The sequence below is a fragment of the Coregonus lavaretus genome, assembly GCF_964263955.1.
Source record: "Coregonus lavaretus genome assembly, chromosome: 24".
In the NCBI taxonomy this organism is placed as follows: domain Eukaryota; kingdom Metazoa; phylum Chordata; class Actinopteri; order Salmoniformes; family Salmonidae; genus Coregonus; species Coregonus lavaretus.
The window spans coordinates 29743665-29771624 of record NC_140011.1 but is presented as its reverse complement, the minus strand read 5'-3'; the positions used below and the strand labels follow the sequence as shown (position 1 = coordinate 29771624).

General features: G+C 45.6%; 1 protein-coding gene across 1 annotated transcript; it reads left to right on the top strand.

The window, feature by feature from the left end:
* Positions 1–17717: 17717 nt before the first annotated feature.
* LOC311100098 (PHD finger protein 24-like) lies at positions 17718–27504 on the top strand (the record flags this gene model as incomplete). The annotated part of the gene is made up of 8 exons (XM_084140843.1): positions 17718–18167; positions 21563–21748; positions 24205–24283; positions 24829–25031; positions 25193–25359; positions 26215–26247; positions 27154–27234; positions 27408–27504. Exons 1-8 carry the CDS (start codon positions 17721–17723, stop codon positions 27502–27504), a joined length of 1293 nt encoding a protein of 430 aa, XP_083996969.1. The 5' UTR covers positions 17718–17720.
* Between the last annotated feature and the right edge of the window lie 456 nt (positions 27505–27960).

Genomic DNA, 27960 nt, shown 5'->3' with positions numbered 1-27960 from the left:
GATCCCACAACTAGACAGTGCCAATAGGCTGCCTAAGTATGGTCCCCAATCAGAGACAACGAGCGACAGCTGCCTCTGATTGGGAACCACACCGGCCAACATAGATCCACACATACTAGATCGACAACATAGACAAAACACAACAAGGAATATACACACCCTGACTCAACATATAAGCGTCCCCTGAGTCAGGGCGTGACAACATTTTAGTCATGGGGTTGGTCAACCATGGTTTGCCAGTGCTGTGATAAGATATTGTGTAAAATAATGAATTTGAATAATTTATCTGCACTGTATGTTTGTTAGGCAGCTAGCCAGCCGGTTTTAGAGAAATGACTCCATACATTTTTCTAATTAACTGACAATATGCTAACATTCCGCCATCCTGATGTTCTAGCAGTGTCTGAGTCCTGGCTTAGGAAGGCCACCAAAAATTCAGAAATGTCCATCCACAACTACAACATTTTCCGTCTAGATAGAACTGCCAAAGGGGGTGGAGTTGCAATCTACTGTAGAGATAGCCTGCAGAGCTCTATTATGCTATCCAGGTCTGTGCCCAAACAGTTTGAGCTCCTACTTCTAAAAATCCACCTTTCCAGAAATAAGTCTCTCACTGTTGCCGCTTGCTACAGACCCCCCTCAGCCCCCAGCTGTGCCCTGGACACCATATGTGAATTGATTGCCCCCCATCTATCCTCAGAGTTCATACTGCTTGGTGACCTAAACTGGGATATGCTTAACACCCTGGCCATCCTACAATCCAAACTAGATGCCCTCAATCTCACACAAATTATCAAGGAACCTACCAGGTACAACCCTAAATCCGTAAACATGGGCACCCTTATAGATATCATCCTGACTAACTTACCCTCTAAATACACCTCCGTTGTCTTCAACCAGGATCTCAGCGATCACTGCCTTATTGCCTGCGTCCGTAACGGGTCCGCGGTCAAACGACCACCCCTCATCACTGTCAAACGCTCCCTAAAACACTTTAACAAGCAGGCCTTCCTAATTGACCTGGCCCAGGTATCCTGGATGGATATCGATCTCATTCCGTCAGTAGAGGATGCCTGGTTGTTCTTTAAAAGTGCTTTACTCTCAATCTTAAATAAGCATGCCCCATTCAAAAAATTCAGAACTAAGAACAGATATAGCCCCTGGTTCTCCTCAGACTTGACTGCCCTTGACCAGCACAAAAACATCCTGTGGCGTACTGCATTAGCAAAGAATAGCCCCCGCGATATGCAACTTCTCAAGGAAGTTAGCAACCAATATACACAAGCAGTTAGGAAAGCAAAGGCTAGCTTTTTCAAACAGAAATTTGCATCCTGTAGCACTAACTCCAAAAAGTTTTGGGACACTGTAAAGTCCATGGAGAATAAGAGCACCTCCTCCCAGCTGCCCACTGCACTGAGGCTAGGAAACAATATCACCACCGATAAATCTACAATAATCGAGAATTTCAACAAGCATTTTGCTACGGCTGGCCATGCTTTCCACCTGGCTACTACTACCCCGGTCACCAGCTCTGCACCCTCTGCTGCAACTTGCCCATGCCCCCCCCCCCCCCCCCCCCGATTCTCCTTCACACAAATTCAGACAGCTGATGTTCTGAAAGAGCTGCAAAATCTGGACCCCTACAAATCATCTGGGCTAGACATCTGGACCCTTTCTTTCTAAAAAATAGCCGCCGAAATTGTCGCAACCCCTATTACTAGCCTGTTCAACCTCTCTTTCGTAACATCTGAGATCCCCAGAGATTGGAAAGCTGCCGCGGTCATCCCCCTCTTCAAAGGGGGTGACACTCTAGATCCAAACTGTTACAGACCTATATCCATCCTGCCCTGCCTTTCGAAGGTTTTTGAAAGCCAAGTTAACAAACAGATCACCGACCATTTCGAATCCCACCGTACCTTCTCCGCTATGCAATCCGGTTTCCGAGCTGGTCATGGGTGCACCTCAGCCACGCTCAAGGTCCTAAATTATATTATAACCGCAATCGATAATAGACAGTACTGTGCAGCCGTCTTCATCGACCTGGCAAGGCTTTCGACTCTGTCAACCACCGCATTCTTATTGGCAGACTAAATAGCCTTGGTTTCTCAAATGACTGCCTTGCCTGGTTCACCAACTACTTCTCAGATAGAGTTCAATGTGTCAAGTCGGAGGGCCTGTTGTCTGGACCTATGGGAGTCTCTATGGGGGTGCCACAGGGTTCAATTCTTGGGCCGACTCTTTTCTCTGTGTATATCAATGATGTCGCTCTTGCTGCTGGTGATTCTCAGATCTACCTCTACGCAGACGACACCATTTTGTATACATCTGGCCCTTCATTGGACACTGTGTTAACAAACCTCCAAACGAGCTTCAATGCCATACAACATTCCTTCCGTAGCCTCCAACTGCTCTTAAACACAAGTAAAACTAAATAAATGCTCTTCAATCGAACGCTGCTGGCACCCGCCCACCCGACTAGAATCACTACTCTCGACGGGTCTGACCTAGAGTATGTGGACAACTACAAATACCTAGGTGTCTGGTTAGACTATAAACTCTCCTTCCAGACTCACATTAAGCATCTCCAATCCAAAGTTAAATCCAGAATCGGCTTCCTATTTCGCAACAAAGCCTCCTTCACTCATGCTGCCAAACATGCCCTCGTAAAACTGACTATACTACCGATCCTTGACTTCGGCGATGTCATTTACAAAATAGCCTCCAACACTCTACTCAGCAAATTGGATGTAGTCTATCACAGTGCCATCCGTTTTGTCACCAAAGCCCCATATTCTACCCACCACTGTGACCTGTACGCTCTTGTTGGCTGGTCCTCACTACATATTCGTCGCCAAACCCACTGGCTCCAGGCCATCTATAAATCACTGCTAGGCAAAATCCCCACCTTATCTTAGCTCATTGGTAACAACACCCACCCGTAGTATGCGCTCCAGCAGGTATATCTCACTGGTCATGCCCAAAGCCAACACCTCCTTTGGCCGCCATTCCTTCCAGTTCTCTGCTGCCAATGACTGGAACGAACTGCAAAAATCTCTGAAGCTGGAGACTCTTATCTCCCTCACTAACTTTAAGCATCAGTTGTCAGAGCACCTTACCGATCACTGCACCTGTACACAGCCCATCTGAAATTAGCCCACTCAACTACCTCATCCCCATATTGTTATTTATTTTGCTCATTTGCACCCCAGTATCTCTACTTGCACATCATCTCTTGCACATCTATCATTCCAGTGTTAATACTAATTGTAATTATTTTGCACTATGGCCTATTTATTGCCTTACCTCCATAACTTGCTACATTTGCACACACCAAATATATATTTTCTATTTTTCTGTTGTATTTTTGACTTTATGTTTTGTTTTACCCCATATGTAACTCTGTGTTGTTGTTTTTATCACACTGCTTTTGCTTTATCTTGGCCAGGTCGCAGTTGTAAATGAAAACTTGTTCTCAACTGGCTGACCTGGTTAAATAAAGGTGGAAAAAAAAACTTAAAAAATTCCATTCAAACAATTTTGTCAATCCACAGCCATACACTGGCTGAAATCAGTTGATGATAGGACTTAAACAAGTTGTGAATGCAACAAGTATTGATATTGTATCATATAATAGCACGTTCAGCTTTCCAATATATACAGTGGGGAGAACAAGTACTTGATACACTGCCGATTTTGCAGGTTTTCCTACTTACAAAGCATGTAGAGGTCTGTAATTTTATCATAGGTACACTTCAACTGTGAGAGACAGAACCTAAAACAAAAATCCAGAAAACCACATTGTATGATTTTTAAGTAATTAATTTGCATTTTATTGCATGACATAAGTATTTGATACATCAGAAAAGCAGAACTTAATATTTGGTACAGAAACCTTTGTTTGCAATTACAGAGATCATATGTTTCCTGTAGGTCTTGACCAGGTTTGCACACACTGCAACAGGGATTTTGGCCCACTCCTCCATACAGACCTTCTCCAGATCCTTCAGGTTTCGGGGCTGTCACTGGGCAATACGGACTTTCATCTCCCTCAAAAGATTTTCTATTGGGTTCCGCTCGAGGTCCGTGATCGACTGATATATTGGGCTCACACGTCACCCTCCTCTGGTCATCCGGGTATTGGTCGAACGGTGCACTGCCTTAGCGGGAAGTACTGGTGGCCCACCTTGGCTAAGGACGTGAGGGTTTACGTTTCTTCCTGTTCGGTGTGCGCTCAGTGTAAGGCGCCTAGACACCTGCCCAGAGGGAAGTTACAACCTCTACCCGTTCCACAACGGCCGTGGTCTCACCTATCGGTGGATTTTGTCACGGACCTTCCCCCCTCCCAGGGGAATACCACGATCTTGGTCGTTGTGGATCGGTTTTCTAAGGCCTGCCGTCTCATTCCAATGCCAGGTCTCCCTACAGCCCTACAAACGGCCGACGCCTTGTTTATCCACGTCTTCCGGCACTAGGGGGTGCCTGAGGATATAGTGTCTGATCGGGGTCCCCAGTTCACCCCTAGAGTCTGGAGGGCGTTTATGGAACGTTTGGGGGTCTCAATTAGCCTTACCTCGGGTTTTCACCCTGAGAGTAATGGGCAGGTGGAGAGAGTAAACCAGGATGTGGGTATGTTTCTGAGGTCCTATTGCCAGGACCGGCAGGAGGAGTGGTCGGGGTATATCCCCTGGGCAGAGATAGCCCAAAACTCACTTCGCCACTCCTCCACTAATCTTACTCCTTTTCAGTGTGTGGGGGTATCAGCCGGTCCTGGCACCCTGGCATCAGAGCCAGATCGAGGCTCCTGCGGTGGATGAGTGGTTTCGGCGCTCGGAGGAGACATGGAACGCTGCGCATGTCCATCTGCAGCGGGCTATCAGTAGGCATAAGGCGAGCGCCGATCGCCACCGCAGTGAGGGTCCAGTTTATGCACCTGGAGATCGGGTCTGGCTCTCGACTCGAAACCTGCCCCTTCGTCTGCCCTGCCGGAAGCTGGGTTGGCGGTTTGTGGGGCCATTTAAAGTCCTGAGGAGATTGAACGAGGTATGTTATAGGTTACAACTGCCCATAAATTACCGCATTAACCCCTCGTTCCATGTGTCTCTCCTCAGGCCGGTGGTAGCTGGTCCACTCCAGGAGAATGAGATACGAGAGGCTCCTCCGCCCCCACTAGACATCGAAGGGGCTCCGGCGTACTCAGTCCGTTCCATCGTGGATTCGAGACGTCGGATGGGGGGTCTGCAGTATCTTGTGGAGTGGGAGGGGTACGGTCCGGAGGAACGGTGCTGGGTCCCTAGGAGGGACATCCTAGATCCCTCCCTGTTGACGGAGTTCCACCGGAGTCATCCGACTCGCCCTGCTCCGCGTCCTCCTGGCCGTCCCCGAGGCCGGGGTCGGCGCACGGCTGGAGCCGCGCGTCAAGGGGGAGGGTACTGTCACGGATTCTGCCGAGGCTGCTCCTCCTCCTTGCTTGGGCAGGCTTCGGCGTTCATCGTCCCCGGAGTACTAGCTATTGCCGATCGATGTTTCGGTGTTTGTCTTGTTCTGTCTTGAGTGGTTACACCTGTTGTCTATTATGTTTGATTGTAGTCCCTATATTTACGCATGTCTCTCGTTTGGTATTGTGTGTTATTGTTTTGTGTCTAGGCTGTATCAGCATTGCTGTTTTTGTCTTATACGTGTATTTGTTTTCCTCCCTGTTAGGAGGTTTTGTTTTTGTAGGTTCTTTACTAGTAGTAAAGTACGTCTGCTAGTATCTCTGTGTCCTGCGCTTGACTTCACTCACCGCATACACGTCGCCCCTGACACTTACGTTACAGCCTTATTCAAAAATGTATTAAATTGTTTTTTTCCCCTCATCAATCTACACACAATACCCCATAATGACAAAGCAAAAAAAAGGTTTTGAGACATTATTGCAAATGTATAAATGTTAATTTTTTAAAAATATATTTTACATTTACATAAGTATTCAGACCTTCACTCAGTACTTTGTTGAAGCACCTTTGGAAGCGATTACAGCCTTGAGTCTTTTTGGGTATGACGCTACAAGCTTGGCACACTTGTATTTGGGGGGTTTCTCCCATTCTTCTCTGCAGATCCTCTCAAGCTCTGTCAGGTTGGATGGGGAGCGTCGCTGCACAACTATTTTCAGGTCTCTCCAGAGATGTTAGATCGAGTTCAAGTCCGGGCTCTGGCTGGGTCACTCAAGGACATTCAGAGACTTGTCCCGAAGCCACTCCTGCATTGTCTTGGCTGTGTGCTTAGGGTCGTTGTCCTGTTTGAAGGTGATCCTTCGCCCCAGTCTGAGGTCCTGAATGCTCTGGAGCAGGTTTTCATCAGGGATCTCTTTGTACTTTGCTCCGTTAATCTTTCCCTCGATCCTAACTAGTCTCCCAGTCCCTGCCGCTGAAAAACATCCCCACAGCATGATGCTGCCACCACCATGCTTCACCATAGGGATGGTGCCAGGTTTCCTCCAGACGTGACGCTTGGCATTCAGGCCAAAGAGTTCAATCTTGGTTTCATCAGACCAGAGAATCTTGTTTCTCATGGTCTGAGTGCTTTAGGTGCCTTTTGGCAAACTCCAAGCGGGCTCTCATGTGCCTTTTACTGAGGATGTGGCTTCCGTCTGGCTACTCTACCATAAAGGCCTGATTGGTGGAGTGCTGCAGAGATGGTTGTCCTTCTGGAAGGTTCTCCCATCTCCACAGAGAACTCTGAAACTTTGTCAGAGTGACCATCGGGTTCTTGGTTACCTCCCTGACCAAGGCCCTTCTCCCACGATTGCTCAGTTTGGCCGGGCGGCCAGCTCTAGGAAGAGTCTTGGTGTTCCAAACTGTCACACCCTGGCTCTGGGACTCTATATGTTGAGCCAGGGTGTGTTTATTCTGTTGTGTTTATTTCTATGTTGGCTAGAGTGACTCCCAATCAGAGGCAACGAGTGTCAGCTGTCGTTGGTTGTCTCTGATTGGGAGCCATATTTAAACTGTCTGTTTTCCCTTTGTGTTGGTGGGTTTTTGTTCCGTGTTCGGTCATTGTTACCGTGGACTTCACGAGTCGTTTCTTGTTTTGTTGATTGTGTTCTATTATCACTAAAGATAATAAAGTTAAACATGTTTGTTCATCACGCTGCGCCTTGGTCTGTTCATTACGACGATCGTGACAGAAAAACCCACCAAGTAAGGACCAAGCAGCGTGTCCCGGGGCAGAACTTGGACTGGACATGGGAGGATGCGCCGGGAGAGGCCCTGGCGAAAGAGGAGCAGCGGCGTCAGCAGTGTCAACGTCGGACAGGCGAGAGGCAACCCCAGACATTTTTTAGGGGGGGGCACACGGCATGGACGACGGGGCTGACGGAGGCAGAAAAGGGGCGGATTCAGAAGGCCACCAGGTTACGGGTACACCGCCCTGTACGTCCTGTGCGGATGCCTCACACAGAGTGTGTGAGGGTAGGCATTCAGCCAGGACGGGTTGTGGCCGCTCTTCACTCCAGGTCTCCTATCCGTCTCCACAGCCCGGTTCGGCCTGTCCCTGCTCCACGCACCAAGCCTACGGTGTGCGTCGCCAGCCCAGTCCGGCCTGTCCCTGCTCCACGCACCAAGCCTACGGTGTGCGTCGCCAGCCCAGTCCGGCCTGTCCCTGCTCCACGCACCAAGCCTACGGTGTGCGTCGCCAGCCCAGTCCGGCCTGTCCCTGCTCCACGCACCAAGCCTACGGTGTGCGTCGCCAGCCCAGTCCGGCCTGTCCCTGCTCCACGCACCAAGCCTACGGTGTGCGTCGCCAGCCCGGTCCGGCCTGTCCCTGCTCCACGCACCAAGCCTATGGTGCGCATCGTCAGCCCGGCCCGGCCTGTTCCTGCCACTCGCACCAAGTCTACGGTGCGCGTCACCAGCCCGGCCCGGCCTGTCCCTGCTCCACGCACCAAGCCTATGGTGCGCATCGTCAGCCCGGCCCGGCCTGTTCCTGCCACTCGCACCAAGTCTACGGTGCGCGTCGCCAGCCCGGCCCGGCCTGTCCCTGCCACTCGCACCAAGTATACGGTGCGCGTCGCCAGCCCGGCCCGGCCTGTTCCTGCCACTCGCACCAAGTCTACGGTGCGCGTCGCCAGCCCGGCCCGGCCTGTTCCTGCCACTCGCACTAAGCCAGGGGTGCGAGACGTCAGCCTGGTAAGGCCCGTTCCTCCTCCACGCACCAAGCCAGGGGTGCGCGTCGTCAGCCTGGTAAGGCCCGTTCCTCCTCCACGCACCAAGCCAGGGGTGCGCGTCGTCAGCCTGGTAAGGCCCGTTCCTCCTCCACGCACCAAGCCAGGGGTGCGCGTCGTCAGTCCAGCACAACCCGTGCCTGGGTCACCGGTGCCTGGTAAGGTACCGGTCAACTGCTCCACTATGGAGCTGAAGCTAACCGCTCCTGCTAAGTCCAGTTCAGCTCCAGCCAGCGGGGCCAGACTGGACCAGGGGCGCTATGGGGGGTTTATTGGAGGGTGGGTGGCAAGGCCGGAGCCAGAACCGCCGCCGAGGAGGTATGCCCACCCAGCCCTCCCCTGTTTTGTTCAAGTTGAGGCGCGGTCGCAGTCCGCGCCTTTAGGGGGGGGTACTGTCACACCCTGGCTCTGGGACTCTATATGTTGAGCCAGGGTGTGTTTATTCTGTTGTGTTTATTTCTATGTTGGCTAGAGTGACTCCCAATCAGAGGCAACGAGTGTCAGCTGTCGTTGGTTGTCTCTGATTGGGAGCCATATTTAAACTGTCTGTTTTCCCTTTGTGTTGGTGGGTTTTTGTTCCGTGTTCGGTCATTGTTACCGTGGACTTCACGAGTCGTTTCTTGTTTTGTTGATTGTGTTCTATTATCACTAAAGATAATAAAGTTAAACATGTTCGTTCATCACGCTGCGCCTTGGTCTGTTCATTACGAGGATCGTGACACAAACTTCTTCCATTTAAGAATGATGGAGGCCACTGTGGTCTTGCGGACCTTCAATGCTGCAGACATTTTTTGGTACCCTTCCCCAGATCTGTGCCTCGACACAATCCTGTCTCAGAGATATATGGACATTTCCTTTGACCTCATTGCTTGCTTTTTGCTCTGACATGCACTGTCAATTGTGGGACCTTATTTAGACAGGTGTGTGCCTTTCCAAATCATGTCCAATCAATTGAATGTACCAGAGGTGGACTCCAATCAAGTTGTAGAAACATGTCAAGGATGATCAATGAAAACAGGATGCACCTGAGTTCAATTTCGAGTCTCATAGCAAAGGGTCTGAATACCTATGTAAATAAGGTATTTCAGTTTTTTATTTTTAATAGATTTGCAAAAATGTATAAAAACCTGTTTTCACTTTCTCATTATGGGGTATTGTGTGTAGATTGACGAGGAAAACATATAATTTAATCCATTTTAGAATAAGGCTGTAACGAAAACAAATGTGGAAAAAGGGAAGGGGTCTGAATACTTTCCGAATGCACTGTATTTTTTTATTAGTCCACTGTTGATACAGTCCCAAAATGTTTTGCATGTCAGCAGTCAGGTTTTCAAGATAGTGGACTTTTTGCATCATCATTTTGCATCATCATGATGATGTGGCCGGTGACACTTTGCTTCTTGAAAGTCCAATATCTTGAAAACTTGACTGCTGACATGCAAAACATTTTGGGACTATATTAACAGTGGACTAATTAAAAAAATACCAACGGATCGTTTTTGAGTAGATTTTCCATTTAAGTTAATAAATTAAACCCTATCTAACAATGAGGGACAGATTAACATTTAGCCTACTCCATTCTAAACTGGGTCATCTCATAGAGAATGAGAGACATTCCAGGGTCAGTCATACATAGGTCAAGGATGCAAGAAATTCTGGGTTAGATTATTTTTGGAGGGTTGTTAACCCATAGGGTTATATCTCTTTGTGTAAACCCCTGCTCTACTAGAATATTATATCGTAGCTATTTGAAGATATAAAAAAAATAGAAGAGAGTTCCTCCTCAGTAGCACTAGGCTGTAAATATCTCTGTATAGTGAAACATTACACTTAAAGTCTTATACTGTACAGCCTCAGGTTACATGACTGAATCATGTAAGGCTAAATGAGATCGTGCTTGGCTGTCAAACCTAAATAAGTTCTACCCTCACTGTTCCTCCCATTCTGTCTGTTCAGTCTATTAGTGAGTTTTGATAGGCCTCTGATGGGAGCTGCATTGAATACCAATAAACTGTAAAGTCATTTTTTCTATATTCTCTGAAAAAACAACGGTTTTGATCAATACTTAAATCATCCGGTAGAGTAAACATTTGGCTTCTAAACATTCCATAGAATTTCATGACAGGCACTGTGTTTGGCAGTGTGACCTGAATTGATTAAGAATACACTGTGTGAAACTTTTCTGAATGATGAAACAAAGAAAAAAAATACCTTGGCTAAGCTGATAGGTAGCGTTCTCTCAGCTGTCATGGGCGTGACTGAATAGAAAATACAGATACATTATGACTGCTCTCGGAATGAGGAGAGACTGTGGGCATATCAGTTATTGTAATTCATTTCTTTCATACGAAAGATATTTTGGACTAGGCTTTATATCTTCATGTGTTTTTGAGAGGGGGGGGGAGGGAGGGAGGGAGGGAGGGAGGGAGGGAGGGGGGAGGGGGGAGGGAGGAAGGGAGTGAGGGAGGGAAAGAGAGCAAGAGATTCATATCAAAGCACAGATTGCCTGTGGATGTGCGTTTTTTATTCTGTTGGTTTGAATCCTGAGCAGTCAGTCATTCAGGAAATGCCATCTACAGTGGGACAATGACAAGGTCACAAAGATCACAGAAGGCAAGGACACTGAAAAAATGTAAGGCCTTTTAAAGGGTCATACTTGAGTTGAGGGTCTGTATAAGAAAAGGACAAGGGAAGCACACACACACACACACACACACACCACACACGCCACACACACACACACACACACACACACACACACACAGAGATCAATCCTGGCTTGACCATAAGGGACTGCAACCAATACCATGCACATGGAGGGTATGGGTGCCAAGGGAAGCGGAGAGGATATTGTGACACACCCTGCCTCTGGTATGGTGGTGGGGCATTTGTTTGTTAGGGTGCAGGACAAGCAGCAAAGGCTATTCTCCTAAATCCAGCCAAATTAATGTGAATGGCAATGCAATTGCATTGTGGATGGACTGCTAATAATCTATTCCATTGCACCATCCCAGCAAGTCAATGTAAAGGGAACTAGCCACTGGTGTTTTGATTTCTCACCTGTCTTCAAACCTAGCTCGACCTGTTCAATTTATCTTCATTAAGACAGCATTCATATGAGACCAATAGAATAATTATGAACTTTCAAACTCCTCCGCCCTCTCTCCTCTGCAAGATGATGAGTCATTTTATTTTGACCTCAAAGTGCACAGGCGTGAATATTACAGACAGTCTAAGACAGTGAATGGAACATCAATACATAATGTTTACTGTATAACAAGACCTAATCTGGAAATCGGATAGGTAGAAAACATTGTTATTGTTATAAACAGAACTTGAACATGGCACAATTTTTGTGTTCCACCTTCAAGATAACGCTACCTTTTGATGTTTTAGAAAGTGTGGTTACTATTTTACTGGTGGAGAGTCTGTAACAACCATGGAAACATTTTTTTCATACTGGCACCCCGTGGGAATCAAACCCGCAACCCTGGCGTTGCAAACAAATGCTCTACCAACTGAGCTACATCCCTGCCGGCCATTCCCTCCCCTACCCTGGACGACGCTGGGCCAATTGTGCGCCGCCCCATGGGTCTCCCGGTCGCGGCCGACAGAGCCTGGATTCGAACCATTTACATTTACGTCATTTAGCAGACGCTCTTATCCAGAGCGACTTACAGTTAGCGACTTACATTATTCTATTTTTTTTATATATATTTTTTATATTTTTATATATATATATATATATATATATATATTTTTTTTTTTTCATACTGGCCCCCCGTGGGAAACGAACCCACAACCCTGGCGTTGCAAACGCCATGCTCTACCAACTGAGCTACCTCCCTGCCGGCCATTCCCTCCCCTACCCTGGACGACGCTGGGCCAATTGTGCGCCGCCCCATTGGTCTCCCGGTTGCGGCCGGCTACAGCAGAGCCTGGATTCGAACCAGGATCTCTAGTGGCATAGATTTGTGAGTGAGGATATTTGAGTGAGTGTCACGCATACAGTAAAATACCATTCAACGCTTTGTGGTAAAGAAACACGAGTAAGCTAAACGCGCATATCGCCTACTTTTCATTCAATCGAAGCCTTAGACCACTGCGCCACTCGGGAGACACAACCAGGATCTCTAATGGCACAGCTAGCACTGCAATGCAGTGCCTTAGACCACTGCGCCACTCGGGCGGTAAGGAATTCAAAATACAAGAAATAGATATATCATATTCATGACAAATCCAGAGATGGACGGAAGGGACAAAGAGACACTGGGGGGGTTAGTTGAGGGGTCAAGTTTCATGTGTGACACAAAGTGGCGCATTCCTTCCTTCTCCTTGCTCTGTCTGGAGAGGGCCAGCCCCAAGATACCCATGGGTCACTATACATTCACCTCCACATCAATAATGTATGGCTCTGCTTACATTTAACCTAGCATGCACTGGAGCCACACACTGGGAGGTGGTAGAGACTATTCCCCCCTCACCCTTCCTCCCTATTGTACAGAGTACAGATTAGACATATTTAAAAATGTAGAAAGGGCAATGTTTGTAAAGTCAATGTTTGTAATGTCAATGTTTGTAAAGTTTAGCAGGCAAAATCGAATTAGATATGATGATATGCCATATTCCCGTTTATTTTTCATCGCCTCTCTCACCTCTCTCTTAAATGTGCAATACCGTAATTTAATATGTCAAAGTATCATTTTCAATGCATTTGGAAGATGCCTGAACTTCAATTTTACTATAGGCTTCCATTAGATCTCTAGTTTGCATCATGATGTTGTCTGAGTTGATGATATTGATTCATGAGAGCATTGAGTGGGGATGTAAAAGCCTCAACACTCCCTTATATGACGTTTCCACCTTTCTGGGAGGTTATTGGTTATTAGTGTATTCTGGCACAAACGTCTTTTTTTATCTGGTCCCCGACCAATCAAGAAGGTAACATTTTAGATTGAGTAGCCTACAAGTTATCTAGTTCCTCAATGCTTTCGATTGACTAGCAAGGCTCGTTGTTGGTGTGGGTTCGATTAGTGATTAGCACTTGCTTCATGGTTCAACTTTTGTTTCGGTCTAACTGTGTTGTGCATACGGCTTCATTTTCAACGGAGTTGCACTGTAGCTCTCCACACGCGCAAGTGGCAAGAAATACATTTCAGCACTGGAGCTGTCCACGCAAGCTTTTTAACGGACTCGTATCACTCTTTTCACGTAGGCTATAGGTTATTTAGATCACATTCGCAGTATAGATTTGTGAGTGAGGATATTTGAGTGAGTGTCACGCATACAGTAAAATACCATTCAACGCTTTGTGGTAAAGAAACACGAGTAAGCTAAACGCGCATATCGCCTACTTTTCATTCAATCGAAGCCTTGAAATGCTGGGTAGCCGTGCGTGAGACAAGAAAAAAGGAAGTCTGGAGAGTTGTCTATTTTATCTCAGGTAAATTCCGTTTATTTATATTTTCAATATGACATAGAGACTAACAGAAAAATTGTTCCATAACACAACATTTCACAGTTGCATTTCCAATGAGTTTTTGATTGATGCATCAAGGATGACAAGGCTCGAATCGAATCTGGGGTGATTGCAGCAGCTATAGCATTTTGATTCATCTGACAATGGTTGATGCCTGTGTTTTAAAGTAAACATTCATAGGCGGGATTTAGTGAGCTGGTGTCATGAAGTCCACGCATCTCTTTATGTGCTACCAGTTTGTGGGTGTGTAATGTAGGCTAGGCTACAGGCCGTTTTGCAGCCGATCAAGGTCAGCACTCAAACGGGTGTGGATCCTAGCCGCGTTTGATCATTTCGTGCATAATATTCCTCTTGTTGGCGTCGCCACTTCAATTAATGGGGGGGGGGGGGGCTGAGAGTAGCCCATTGTCAGCTACTCTCAGCCTCGGTATATTGGCTGGCACTGGCACATCCTCTCTGTTTGCCTGGCAACCTGTGAATGCCAACATGGGGACTCCTCTCTAAGGGTGCATTTAGATTTACATTCCTCCACTTCCAGGCTCTTCCGTGCACCATGGACGGCACATAAACAGAATTTCAACTCCCCATTTGTTTTTTTGGGACAACCTCCAGTTGTCAGCCCCCCCACTCCATGGTGTCTTTGTTCGGTTCTGGGACAGTGAAGGAAAAAGGTGTTCTCGGTGTACCAGAGTGTATGTTTACCAGTGTGTGTGTGTGTGTGTGGTTATTTTGTGTGTGTGTGGTTGTTTTGTGTGTGTGTGTGTGGTTGTTTTGTGTGTGCTTGTATTTTCGTTTATGATTCTTCTCACTGGGGAAGGCCCGGCCTGGTTGAACTCGTTAGTGTAATTAGTTACAGGTCTTTGCTCTGCGGGTCCGTGGATGAGATCCTTGGCTAAATGGGATTCATTCCCATGAACAGGAATGCTATGTTGCGCCCCCATTCACAGAATCTCCTCCCACAATCCCGGCATGAAAACGAGGACTGGTTGGGATTCTAATCAGCACATACCCAGAATGGACCTGTGAAGAAAAACATGTCACTACAGTCACATGGACAACCAACTCTGTAGTCAGACCCAGCACCTCAACCCCTACTGTCAAACTTGATTCATTACAGAAACTATATCTGTTCTTTATGATAATAAGCCTGTCTGTTGGGAAAAGCCTGTACAAATAGTCTAGATTAAACCGATTCTGTTAAATCCACCAGTTTGTATAATGCAGGATAAAAGATTGCTATTGTAGGAGCTTAACTTGGATGACATTCCACAGTGACACCCGTGCAGAGGAGGTGTCTGACGGAATACTAATGGGGAACCAAGGTGTCCTAATCAGCCCCTAATACACTGTTTTACAAGGCTCACAGGAGCCAACCCATTCTCATTCCAACCCAAGATTAATGTCCTGTTTGGCATACGCTCTGCCTTAGCCAAAATGTTGTCTCTGCGGGACAAAAATAGATTCTCTATTACACCCAAGGATTCCTTTTGGTATTATGCATGAAACGTACAAAATAAATGTCAAATCAAATTGACTGGCTTTCATCAGAGCACGGTTTTGTGTTGGTGAATGATGGTACTGTTTATTGTATCGCTTCCCTTAAGTGGGATCTGAGCAGGGCTGGCTGATAAATCATGTCTGACCAGTGGAGTGTAGACAGCCTACAAACAGGATTACTGGGAGCGAGAGCTAGATCAGAGGGATTTAAAGAGCACCATAGTGTCTTCCTCCAAAATTATCTATATTTCATTACACCAAGACAGTGCAGTGAGTTCCCGCCATCCTGTTCACCACCATTGGGTGCCTTGCTTCATAGCGCAAACCCAGAGGTCTTTATTAAAGCTGACAAGCTAATCAAACTGGTTTAGATGTTTCTATAGGCAACACAAATACTTTCAGACATTATCACTGCATGTTAAAGTGCTCTTCTTTAGCTTGTGCAAATTCTATATGCTGTTTCTCTGCCAAAAACACTGCACAATCATTATTCCTGCTGTTACACTATGTACCCAGTTCGCCATAGGCTTTACGAGTCTTGTTATATGCAACAATATGAAAGATACAAGTGCCCATAAAAGTGTCTAGAATGCCGCCCAAACAGTATCTCGAGACCTAGTGGGAGAATATTCAGACTGTCGCGGTGCAGCTCGTTCAGAATGTGATTCTCTCTCTGCCATGCATCAGGTCCTGTCCCAAGGAGTGGCCATGTTTTCCTCCCCATCCCCTTCTTATTTTTATAATTTAGAGTGGTCTGACCTTCTGTGCAGAGCAGCACAGGCAGCTGCTCCTGTAGGAAACTAGTGAACACACAGCCTGAGGGAACCACAGCACTCCTCCCATGCACTTTTCTCTGGATTTAGCCGGAGGGAACCACAGCACTCCTCCCCTGCACTTTTCTCTGGATTTAGCCTGAGTTGTAGTATGTGGGCCAAAAGATAAAGGTTGTTGCCATCTTATAGACATCTTAAGTCTTTAGCCCCGTTTGTAAATAAATGCAGTTTTCACTACTATGAATTCTGGAGTGTAGGCTTCACATTCTGAGTGTCTCCTGAGGTAAGATTAGTGTAAGACACTCTTACGAAAACACCAGTCAAGTGTGAGGGGAAGTATATTATTTTTTTACCAGTCATGTTGTAAATGTTGAGCATGCTGGGTTCAAATGTTAAGCATTTTAGACAGTTTCATGGCAAAAGCTTTGGGTTAACCGACCTGCTAGATAACCAGTGGCAGATTTCTAAATTACCTTTATTACATCAAGGTACAAAGCACTGACCCACATGTGTCAGCTTTGACTTGCCCACAGAAGAAAAATAAATAAGGCCCTCATTTAAAATTCATAAGTTAACCTCAAAACGGTGAGGTCTCTCTGTGAGCAGTGGAGGCGGATAATGTCTATCAGGGGGTGCCAGGCTCTTTAAGTCAGGATGGGAGTGCGTGTGTGCCAGGTCTGGTCAGTCAGGGATGGCCTCTAGTAGAGCCTGACTGTAGCCTTCAGGTGGTTCTCCTCGGATGCCCTGTGAGCTATATAGTCTATCATAGAGCCTCATTACTGTGTCTGTCTGTCTGATGTGTCACCCATCCCCCATCACCTCACTCTGAGCTGGAGGAGGGAGAAGGATGGACACATCACTGGCTGAGATGAATTACACCAGCATATAATCATCTCCTCCTGGCACTCGGAGGACTTTGATGAGCTTGTGTTCACATCATGTCCCCCTGCTCCCTGTCTGTCTGTCTGTCTGTCTGACTGTCCGCCCACCCGTCTGTCTGAGCTGCTAGTAACAGGAGGTCCACAGAAAGAGGCTGTATCAGTAAAGGCAGTAAAGGCCGATGGGTGTTTGGGAAGAGTGTCCTATCCTCCAAAGCTGTCATAGAGCAAGATGAAACAGTATACCAAGCAGGCCCATGCACAGAAGCCTCCAAACTGTAGTCATATTACATCTACCTGAGAATGAGAGGAAAGGACAGAGGCAGGGAAGCACTTCGATGGTACTCTAGATAAATGGGATTGGATTTCACACAACCACTTATTTGGAGCGTGGCTGGATGAGATTGCATTTCAGATCGCGACACATGTCGTCTAAGTACCGTGTAATCAACTTGAATCCCCAACAGCCCCCTTTTCAATAACGGAATTCATGGTCTCGAATGAGCTGAGTGGAATGAGCCAAAGTAGTTCGTTGTTTGTTACAGGAGGCACTGAAGATTACTGTGTTTTGTTCTACTCTTCCCATCCATTTTATTTGTTGATTTATGTTTAATGCTCCGATCTAAAGTAATTTAATGTGATTGATGAACAGTAATGGCAGCAATCCAGGACCAGGAATGGCTGAGCTCAGTCTGATGATAGATCATGATCCCACTGGGCACAGACGTCAATTCAACATCTATTCTACTCTCTCTCTCATTTCAATTTCAATTTAAGGGGCTTTATTGGCATGGGAAACATATGTTTACATTGCCAAAGCAAGTGAAATAGATAATAAACAAAAGTGAAAATTAACTCTCCCTCTCCCTCTCTCTTTCTCTCACTGCGTAGTCATGGGAGTGCTCATGTCTAAGAAGCATCAGGTGGAGAAGGTGCAGAAATGCACCTCGGTCGTCTCCGCCTTTCAGCAGGGGTTAAAGGAACGCACCCCATCCACAACAAACCAGGGGGAAGGATCCGGAGAGGGAAGAGAGGGGCCGACTGAAGCCTCGCCACCACCCAACCCGGAGGAAAAGGAGGAGGCAGAGCACGGGGAGGCAGACAGCAAAGCGGGGCCCTCAGGGACCTCCCAGCAGGCTGCAGCGCCGGCCCCGGCCCCGACCAGGGACGAGTGTAAGGTCAACCAGGAGGCCTGGAATAGGTTACGGGATGGAAAGGGGGTGGAGCCTGAGGATCTGGACAAGACCGGCCATCAGCTCACCCCACCTGCCTTTGTACGTCCCAAGAGAGATGCCAACGATGACCAGCCTATGGAGATAGCACTGGGACAGAGAGAGCAGGTAAGGTAGTGTGGGGTACTTTACAATAAAGGGTTTACTTTGTTCTCTAAACCCCCAAATTTTGAAGATGCAAGTGAGATTTTGAAGGAATTACCATGGCAGCAGTAGTCTTATCTCCCGTGAACTCCAGTTGAGTTAGGATGTTTAGACTGAAAAGAGACCTAAACATCTGTTAAGTATGCTGAGTCTTTAGCATTTCCCCCCCATAGGTGAGATAATGTGTGTTTGAAAAAATATATATGCTTTTGTCACACCAGCTATTTTCACTCTACTCCACGGTAGAGCCTTTGTGTTGGCGTCTAAGTGCTCATCATAGAGAGCGTGCTGTTGTGTGGGCAGGTACTCAGGCTGTCTCAGTGAGGAGGCATTGGCCTCAGCCTCACATCCCAGGGTCACCATGACTAATAGTGGTCCTGAGGTGGTCAGAGACGGGGATGGGGTTCAGGACTGGACCAGATGACCAATCAGCCGGTTGTGGCTGTTAGGAAGAGCACACCTTTATAATAGGACTCTCAGAGAGGATTGTGATTGTTTTTATGCTTTATATCACTCTAATGGTGCTCATCAGAAACACAAAGTAGAACAGAGAGTGGACTATTTGCAGTAATAAGCAATAATATGTTACAGCTGCAGGGACAGTCTAGTGAGGAGCAGAACAATACATGAATATTAAAACCTGACTGAAACGGATGGCCATACTGTAGCAGCAACAGAATATTGTTATTTGTATTTATATTTGTATTTATTAAGGATCCCTACTAGTTCCTGCCAAGGCAGCAGCTACTCTTCCTGGAGTCCAAACACATTAAGGCACTTACATTACATATTAAACAAAAGATAAAACAGTACATCATATAACATTATTACACCACTACATATCTACAATGCAAAATGTATAATACCAGCACACAACAACATTACAATGTACATGTGTGTCGAGTATGTGTGCTAGCGCTTGTGTGTGTATGCGTGTGTCTATACCTTTATGTGTGTCTCTTCACAGTCCCCGCTGTTCCATAAGGTGTATTTTTTATCTGTTTTTTAAATCTGATTCTACTGCTTGCACCAGTTACCTGATGTGGAATAGAGTTCCATGTAGTCATGGCTCTATGTAGTACTGTGCGCCTCCCATAGTCTGTTCAGGACTTGGGGATTGTGAAGAGACCTCTGGTGGCATGTCTTGTGGGGTATGCATGGGTGTCCGAGCTGTGTGCTAGTAGTTTAAACAGACAGCTTGGTGCATTCAGCATGTCAACACTTCTTACAAAAACAAGTAGTGATGAAGTCAATCTCTCCTCCACTTTGAGCCATGAGAGACTGACATGCATATCATTAATGTTAGCTCTTCGTGTACATTTAAGGGCCAGCCGTGTTGCCCTGTTCTGAGCCAATTGTAAATTTCCTGAGTGCCTCTTTGTGGCACCTGACCACACGACTGAACAGTAGTCCAGGTGCGACAAAACTAGGGCCAGTAGGACCTGCCTTGTTGATAGTGTTGTTAAAAAGCCAGAGCAACACTTTATTATGGACTTCTCCCCATTTTAGCTACTGTTGTATCAATATGTTTTGACCATGACAGTTTACAATCCAGGGTTACTCCAAGCAGTTTAGTCACCTCAACTTGCTCAATTTCCACATTATTCAATACAATAATTAGTTGAGGTTTAGGGTTTAGTGAACGATTTGTCCCAAATACAATGATTTTAGTTTTAGAAATATTTAGGACTAAGTTATTCCTTGCCATCCATTCTTAAACTATCTGCAGCTCTTTAAGTTTTGCAGTCATTTTAGTCGCTGTAGTTATAAAGATTAACATAACACTTGTTACAAAATATAATAGATAACAGATATCAGCCCTAAATTAAATTGTTTATATTTGGACCTGTAGGATACTTCACATAAGAGAGGAAAATTAGCAGTGCTGTGTTTTTCGTATATTAGTCATCAAGGAGGTACTCAAAGTCTTGGTGGAACCAGATATAATTATGATATTGGCAGGCAAGTTCAGCCTCCTTCATGATTGGGTAAAATCAATAGAGAAACTTCTCCTTTCCTATCAGGCTCTCTACAGAATAACTGTAATTAGAATCCTCACACAGGATGATTCACACATAATGATACCAGACAAGACAGCTAGAAAATATTGTTGAGTTACATCTGTTTCATAGTGTGATGAGAGTATAGACCGCTATGTCTCTAGGAATAGGTTTGAGTATTGAGTATGGGGGAGGTATGATTCCTTCTGGCTATGGTCACCTGTAAGGGACCAGGTTTGACAAGGTCAGTCCAGATGACTGTAAAGATAGTACTGTTTATCATCCTGAGGTCAAAGCAGTATTAGAGGTTAATACTAAGAGAGTGAATTTAGTCTGACTGACTGCGCTATAGTTAAAGTTCCCACTATAATAATTTTGACTGTGTAGACAGTCAGACGTGTTCTGCCTGTAAATGGAGTCCTGAGGGATGGACCTGAAATCAGAGGAGAAGAGAGACACTAAACTGATAACTTTAAAATGATACTTAAGTTTCTATGAAAGAAAACAGTGCTGTCTAAGCTTTGAATCCGAACTTGAATCATATTTGACTGTAAGTCGCTTTGGATAAAAGCGTCTGCTAAATGGCATATTATATTTTTATTTTTATTTATATTTGTTTGAGTGTATGGCGTAATCAGCAGACTGACAAAAAATTATTTGCATTCACTATTTGATCAATCCAATACCCTGTCTAGACTGTAACATTCAGGAGAGGACAGCTAGCCTTCAACATGGTGCCATGTGATTCAAAGCTGTTCTTTCTGACAGTCTTTGTGAGAGAGAGCTGAGTGTCACAGGGGATTATTTCTATATTTAAACCCTAATGGAGAAGCTTAATGGAGTGGGTATGAAAGTTTGATTATGAAAATATGTTAAATGGATACTTCGGGATTTTGGCAATGAAGCCCTTTACCTACTTCCCGTGTGGATACCATTTTTATGTCTCTGTGTCCAACATGAAGGAAGTTAGAGGTAGTTTCGCAAGCCAATGCTAAGTAGCGTTAGCGCAATAACTGGAAGTCTATGGAAGTCTTATCTGCTAGCATGCTAGCGCTAGTTAGCAACTTCCTTCAAACTGCACGCAGAGACATAAAAATGGTATCCACGAGTTCATCTGACTCTGGGGTAGTAGATATTAATTTACCGTTATAGGGTCAAGAACCTCTTTTCAGCCCATACTACTTAGTCATTTGGATAAATCAGTGACTTCATATGCTTCTCAGACATATACAGTAGATGGATCTTTCAGGTAGTGGATTTGGAACACAACTGACAAGTCTCCTACGTAGGATTCAACCCCCACCTCATGCATTAGGAGTATGGTCTTTAACCCATTGACCTGATTTGCCTTTTCCCCAGCCGGTGAACGATGAGATGTGTGAGGTGTGTGAGGTGTGGACGGCCGACGACCTGTTCCCCTGCAGGACCTGCACACGGGTCTTCCATGATGGCTGCCTGAGTGAAATGGGATACCTGCGCACCGAACTCCTGCAGGAGATGAGGGAGACAGCACACACTGCGACAGGCTGGAGCTGCTACTACTGCGTCAGTCACTCAGTCAATACGCACCTCCCATTGGCTATTCACACAGACCAACCACACTCCACAAAGACCGTTTTTTCACCTTTGTATCAAGCATACCCACTACTGTTGCTATAAACAACACACACTTTATGAACCGGAACACACCTTGCACCCACACACACATCTGTGCAGTGTGCTTCTGCATTGTGTGTATTCTTTTAAGATACTTCCAGCCAGATCCTCTTTCCCTAGTGTATGTTTATAAAAAGCCAGTAATACATCATTTGGAGGCAATGTTGAATGTGTGCCAAGATTCTTAATCTCATAATGAATTCAATAGCTTGTCTTCAACATGAAGGGCCCTCCACTGATCTTTGGAGAAGCAATGTGCAATATGGTAAAACTAAAGTACAGACGGCATAAGGGTGCATTTCCTAAAGTGCTCTTCAGACTAAAGTAGAGGGCTTCTCTTACAGATGTAGGATCTTAATTTGATCCCCCTGTTGCAGGAGAACTTTCTTGTAGTGTATTTGAGAATTAAAAAGGCTTCTGAAGTTTGGAATTTCCACTTGGAATTTCAGACTTCATTTTCCCTCATGCAACTCCTACAAAAATGTCCACTAATTATAATCCACATAATAATTAACATTTCCTGTTGCTGGCGGATTCTTTTCCTGCTGTAGCGAACTGGCTCAAATTAGGATCCTACACCTGTATGTTTGCAGACTGTGAGAGTTGAAGCCTATTGACAGACTTTGTTGAGTACAAAAGAGGCCGTTTTTAGACAGTTTGAGAAGGGACATCGAAAGGGCCAATTGACTTGTTCCTCGCTGGCCCACAATCAGTATGGGTGCGAGAGAGAAAGTGAAGAGAACAGTGATAGTGGAAGAGGATCAAAGTGACAGTGAGAAAAATACAACTTTTCATCTATGAAAGTGCTCAGGATAGAGTAACCTTTTTCAACTTGTTTGGATTGTGGATGAACAAATATACTTAAAAAAACTTTAAGCATTACTCTGGAGATTAAAATGTAAATCGGAAACATCTAGGGCAGGTCATCCAATTGATTACTATTGTTGACACTTATGCTTAGTTATGCTCCCTGAGGATTTCAAATGGGATTATGAACTGATCTTGAGCAATAGTTTAACAAACCTGCCAGAGAATAAACAAACACATACAATAGCCAATAAAATGGGTTGTGGTGTTTAATTAGACACCCAGTTCAACACATCCCACTACGTACAGATACAGAAAAGCTTTCTCTCTTTCAAACATGAAGTCAGCAGTCTCCCGGTGCTGAGGAGATTGAGCACCGTGGATATTGAATGACAGTGAGTGAGTGATTATGGTACACAGCCAGCCAGTGGTCCAGGAAACTGCCTCCCCATGCAGGCTAATCAATGCACTCACAATTATGGGATTATTTGTAGACCCGTATTGAACGCAGTGTGTTTACGCAATCCTGGAAAAGTACAAATGTCACCCAGCAGGCCATTTCCAGCAGCCCCCAGATTTGATTCACCACTCCTGCACCCCTCCTCTTTTGCTGTGCTCCTGTTCTGACACCCCCTCCAGCACCACAGTTCCAAATCAGTGGCACAGAGGAAGAGTTTATTTTATGATATCTGGCAGGCAGTTTGGACTCTTTAGCATACATGTGATGAATAAACTCTTTAAGGGGTACGCCTGTCTTTCCTGGAGCTATTGTTTATTTGATTCCTTAAAGGGGCTAGCAAGAATGCAAAGAGCACACACAAAGCCCTAGCTTTGGACTCCATATCCTGTTTTGAGCTCCATATTAGTGCGTAAAATCTTTAATCAACATATATTTTGGGGGGTGATGCTAATGGAAAATCAAACGGTCTGATCTCCATAACCCTGGGCTATCCAGAGATTTCACACATCATGGTCAATTATCCACCCCAATTATTACCGTCTGTCATCCTCATCCTCCAACTCCCTCCTCTCAACCTGCTCATCAGAGATAGACAGCGTAGAAAGACTCTGCATCCTCCACACACCTGCTGCAGATAATTCACTAAATGGAAGTTTTAATGTGTGTTCGACCTGAACTGCACCCTCGCCAAGTTTTTAGTGCCAACACCTTTCTGGAGTAAAATGGCTGCCAGGCTTATATTTTCCTATTACCATGGTCGTTTATTCCATGACAGTTTCTAAGAAACGATACTACAAACCATCTAGTACATACTTGACACACTTGATTATAAGAATAGCTTGCATAATAAGCACACCAGGGCATTCTGGATCATGTCTGACGCACGCTGAACTGAATATGGACACACTGCACATGAATCCATTAGGGTATGCTCCATTATAGTGCATATGAGTGCAGCGGGGCACACTTTGTGCTGCCCCCTACTTGACTATAATAATAATATTATGCCATTTAGCAGACGTGAGTTTGTATCAGATCTCTCCCCATTAACAGTGACCTTCCCTCCTTTTTCCCATAGGACAACGTGAACCTGCTCCTGACTGAAGAGGAGATGTACAGCCTGATGGAAACCTTCAAGCAGTGCAAGATCATCCCTGGTCAGTCATAATGTCATGGTGGTGCTGCACCTCTAGAAAGCACAGCTGACATATCTGCATTATCTGGGACAAGTAGGCTTTATTGGGTATAGAACTGTAGACAGTGATTAATAGATCAATACCCCCAGTACATTGTGTATACAGGGTTGTTTTCATACACTTCAAGCATCTCTGAACCAACCCTCTAAGCACATAAGCAAAGGGTTACTGAGAACAGAATGGTGCCAAAAGCTCTCTGTTTTTGTAATGCACATGTTCATAGTAACTAATCAATATGTCTCTGTCATTATTGGTAACTACCCGTTACTGTATGTATTTGTTAGCAATTGTCTGTTACAGGTTGCTATAAAACTGCACTCTATATTTCAGCCTGGTTTCCCATCGTAATGTGTGGTATCACTATTATGTGTTTCAAGTGAAGGGATATCAACGACAGGCGTTCTCGACTTTGTGATATTAATAATACTCATTAACTATTTGTATCTGGATCACTGCTTGTGGAGATGAATTTGTGGGTGTTGTGATGAACTGCTCTTGCTGTGTAGAGTCATGCCTGGTGTCGGATGAGCTGCTGCAGTACCGCCACTTTGTGTCCAAGCAGCTGTTTGAGAAGGACCTGTCTGATGAACAGGAGGAGGAGGTGTTGGCCCAGTTCGCTGCCCTGGACCCAGAGAAGAGGGGCCAGATCGAGTGGTCTGACTTCCTCTACCACGAGTCCCTGGGAGTGCTCAGGAAGTTCCGCACAGAGGTACCAGAACCCATCAAAACCCACTAAGCCTGTGGGAATCAAGTGTGGTGTGTTACACATTGACACACATGTGCATATAGACACATACAAACGCATACACACACTCCAACACACACACACACACACACAAACTCTCATCGTCTGGATGCCCTTGTTCCCAGAACTCATTGGTGCGGCTGTTGAGTGCTAAGGAGAGGGACCATGTGCGGTCAGTGTTCATGGGTTTGGACCTGGATAAAGATGGTGTGGTCACGGGAGCAGAGACCCGCTGGGCCCAGCAGTCCTGGTTTCAGAAGCTCAGCAAGGAGTCCCATTCCTGCAATGTGAGGTGAGCAAAACGCTGCTGAGCCCATGACCATCCATCCACAGGAGATGAGGTTGAGAAGTTAATTGAAAGTCTGTCACAGACTCACAGTCAGGAGTTTCTACTCAAGGGGAAAATAGAACTCAATCAGTACAAGGTCATGTGAAAAATGTCTCAAACCTCTTCAATCCACTTCATACTCTAGAACTAATAACGCTTAACAAAGAGATGTTTAATTTAACGTGGTGAGAGATGCAGCAACGTCATTGACTGTGCCTGAGAGGTGTGAACTAAAGTTTACTGCTGGGGTTTCATCAGTTTCATTTCCCCTGTTGCAGCCGATGAATTAACTTTTCTGCTTTGCATACAGGTGCACGGTTAGGGAAAATAAATCATTGAAATAGAGTGTTTGCTGACAATTCTAATGGAGAAAGTCATGCACACGCCGAAGTGTCATGAATCTTGCCCTGGAGGCAGAGCTGAGCGATTTCCGCTAGATGGGTCAGTTTAACAAACCTGCCAGAGATGTTTATCATTGGTGTCAGATCTTGGAGTCCCATTGGCTGAACTAGTTCTTCTTGGCTGCTCTGAGCTGAATGGAATAATGGACTTGGGTTGATTTATATTACTCACCTCTCTTCATCTCATCTCAGTGTTGATAATTGCACTGTGATTGGAGACCTCTCCGATACTGATTCATTCACAATCAGTAACTGATTCAGTCAGTGTGTGTGTGTGTGTGTGTGTGTGTGTGTGCGTGCGTGCGTGCGTGCGTGCAAGTGACTGTGTGAATGGACTACCCTGTACTAACCTCCTTCATTGTTATGTGTCATGTCATACCATTCCATCCACCTTATCACCTTATGTCCCATCCTTCAGACTCATTGGATTGTGTTCTCCTGTGAATTGTGGGTAAGTGACACAGCACCGCATGGGTTATCAGTCTTTTTCTTGTCTTTAGTGTCTCCAAGCCCTCAATCCACAAGTAATCTCACACAACCTATTCCTTTTTGACATTCCACCCATAATTTCACTCCCCCCTCTCACCAAGGCCAGGATAAAGTCAACTTGAGGAATAATGGAATCATAGAGCAAACACTACAGGTGGGAGCTATAAAAGTCAAAAAACAATTGAGATGTCTAGCCTATACTCCAAAAGCCCTTCATATGATGATTCCATGTTGGTTTGAGCTCTAGATAAGAAATATCCAGTCCTCTCATTAGAAGGATCAAAAGACAAGCTTTTGATCTCCTGTGAGAAGCTCTAGAAGGCTTCCCTCATCAGCATTAAGAGGACACGGGGGGGCCAAGTGGACGTGAGAGGGTCTGGTCCCTATGCCAAGGACTGAGCATGTATTCTAATTCACCTTTTAGGTCAGACACAACAACAAGCTGCTGTATTAGCTGTGTTTTACAGCTTCTGCATAGAGCTTACTCACGATGCATAATATAGACATAATATTAAACCGGAGAGTGTAACAAGACAGAGGATGTAGCAGAAAGTGTTCAAGTATTCATCTTTCATAGATGAGGTTCATATGCAGAGCAGACCTTGAGCCTCTCTTTTCCTCTATCTTTAATAATTCATGAGTTGGGCTGTGGCCTGGAAGAGAGCCATTTGGTTTCAATAACCCACTGAGATATTTTCAGTGGGAATGTGGTTTTGCACTAGATTTGCACCTGACCTCTTCACAGCTGAAACAAATTACTTTTCAAATCAAAAGGGTGTCTTGTCCTTGGCATACATGTTGGAAACTCAATGCCACCAATTGTAGTGTATAGTGAATCTGTGTTTCTTGTGTGTGTTTACTGGTGCAGTATTAGCCATGTTGGCCCCATATCTGACAGCAGCCCAGCCAGCTCCAGCAGTGAGAGAAGCACTCAGAAAGATGAGAAAAGGTATTTACTAAATATAATTGTGTGTTTGCAGGCCTGAATGCATGCCTGAGTGTGTGCGTGTGTGTGTGTGTGTGTGTGTGTGTGTGTGTGTGTGTGTGTGTGTGTGTCTGTCCTTAGTTGACCTAAGTTTAGAGGATATGGCTCCCTAACCTCCTCTCTGTCCCAATCACCAGACCAGTGAGCTGGGATGACTTCCTGAGGGAAAGTGCCATCTACATCCTGGCTGCCCGGCCCAACAGCTCGGCAATGCACATCCGCCTGCCACTATAGCCCAAAAGACCTCACCCTGCATGGGCCGGGCCCCATCATAGAGAGAAGGCCTCCCCTGGAAGTCCCTGTGGAGGACAGGTGGAGAGCCGGTACCATGGCACTGTAGGGGAATACTGCACCACTCAGAGACTGGACAGGACAGAACAGAACAAGCCATCAACAGATCTCCTGCTTCACACCATAGATCAATGACCAACTGACAGCAACAATCAACGACCAACTGACATCACCAGTCAAAGACCCACTGACAACAACAATCAATGACCTACAAGTATTTACTAAGGGTAAAATGATAAACAACCTGACAACACAAGCTGACAACCCACTGGTTATAGACACTCATGAAACACTGAGGATAAAAGGCAACAGCCCATTTTCAACACAAGCCAACAATTCACTGATGCTTTGAAGTCTCGTGGTATCCTGGGTGGCACACTTTCCTCTAAATGATAACTA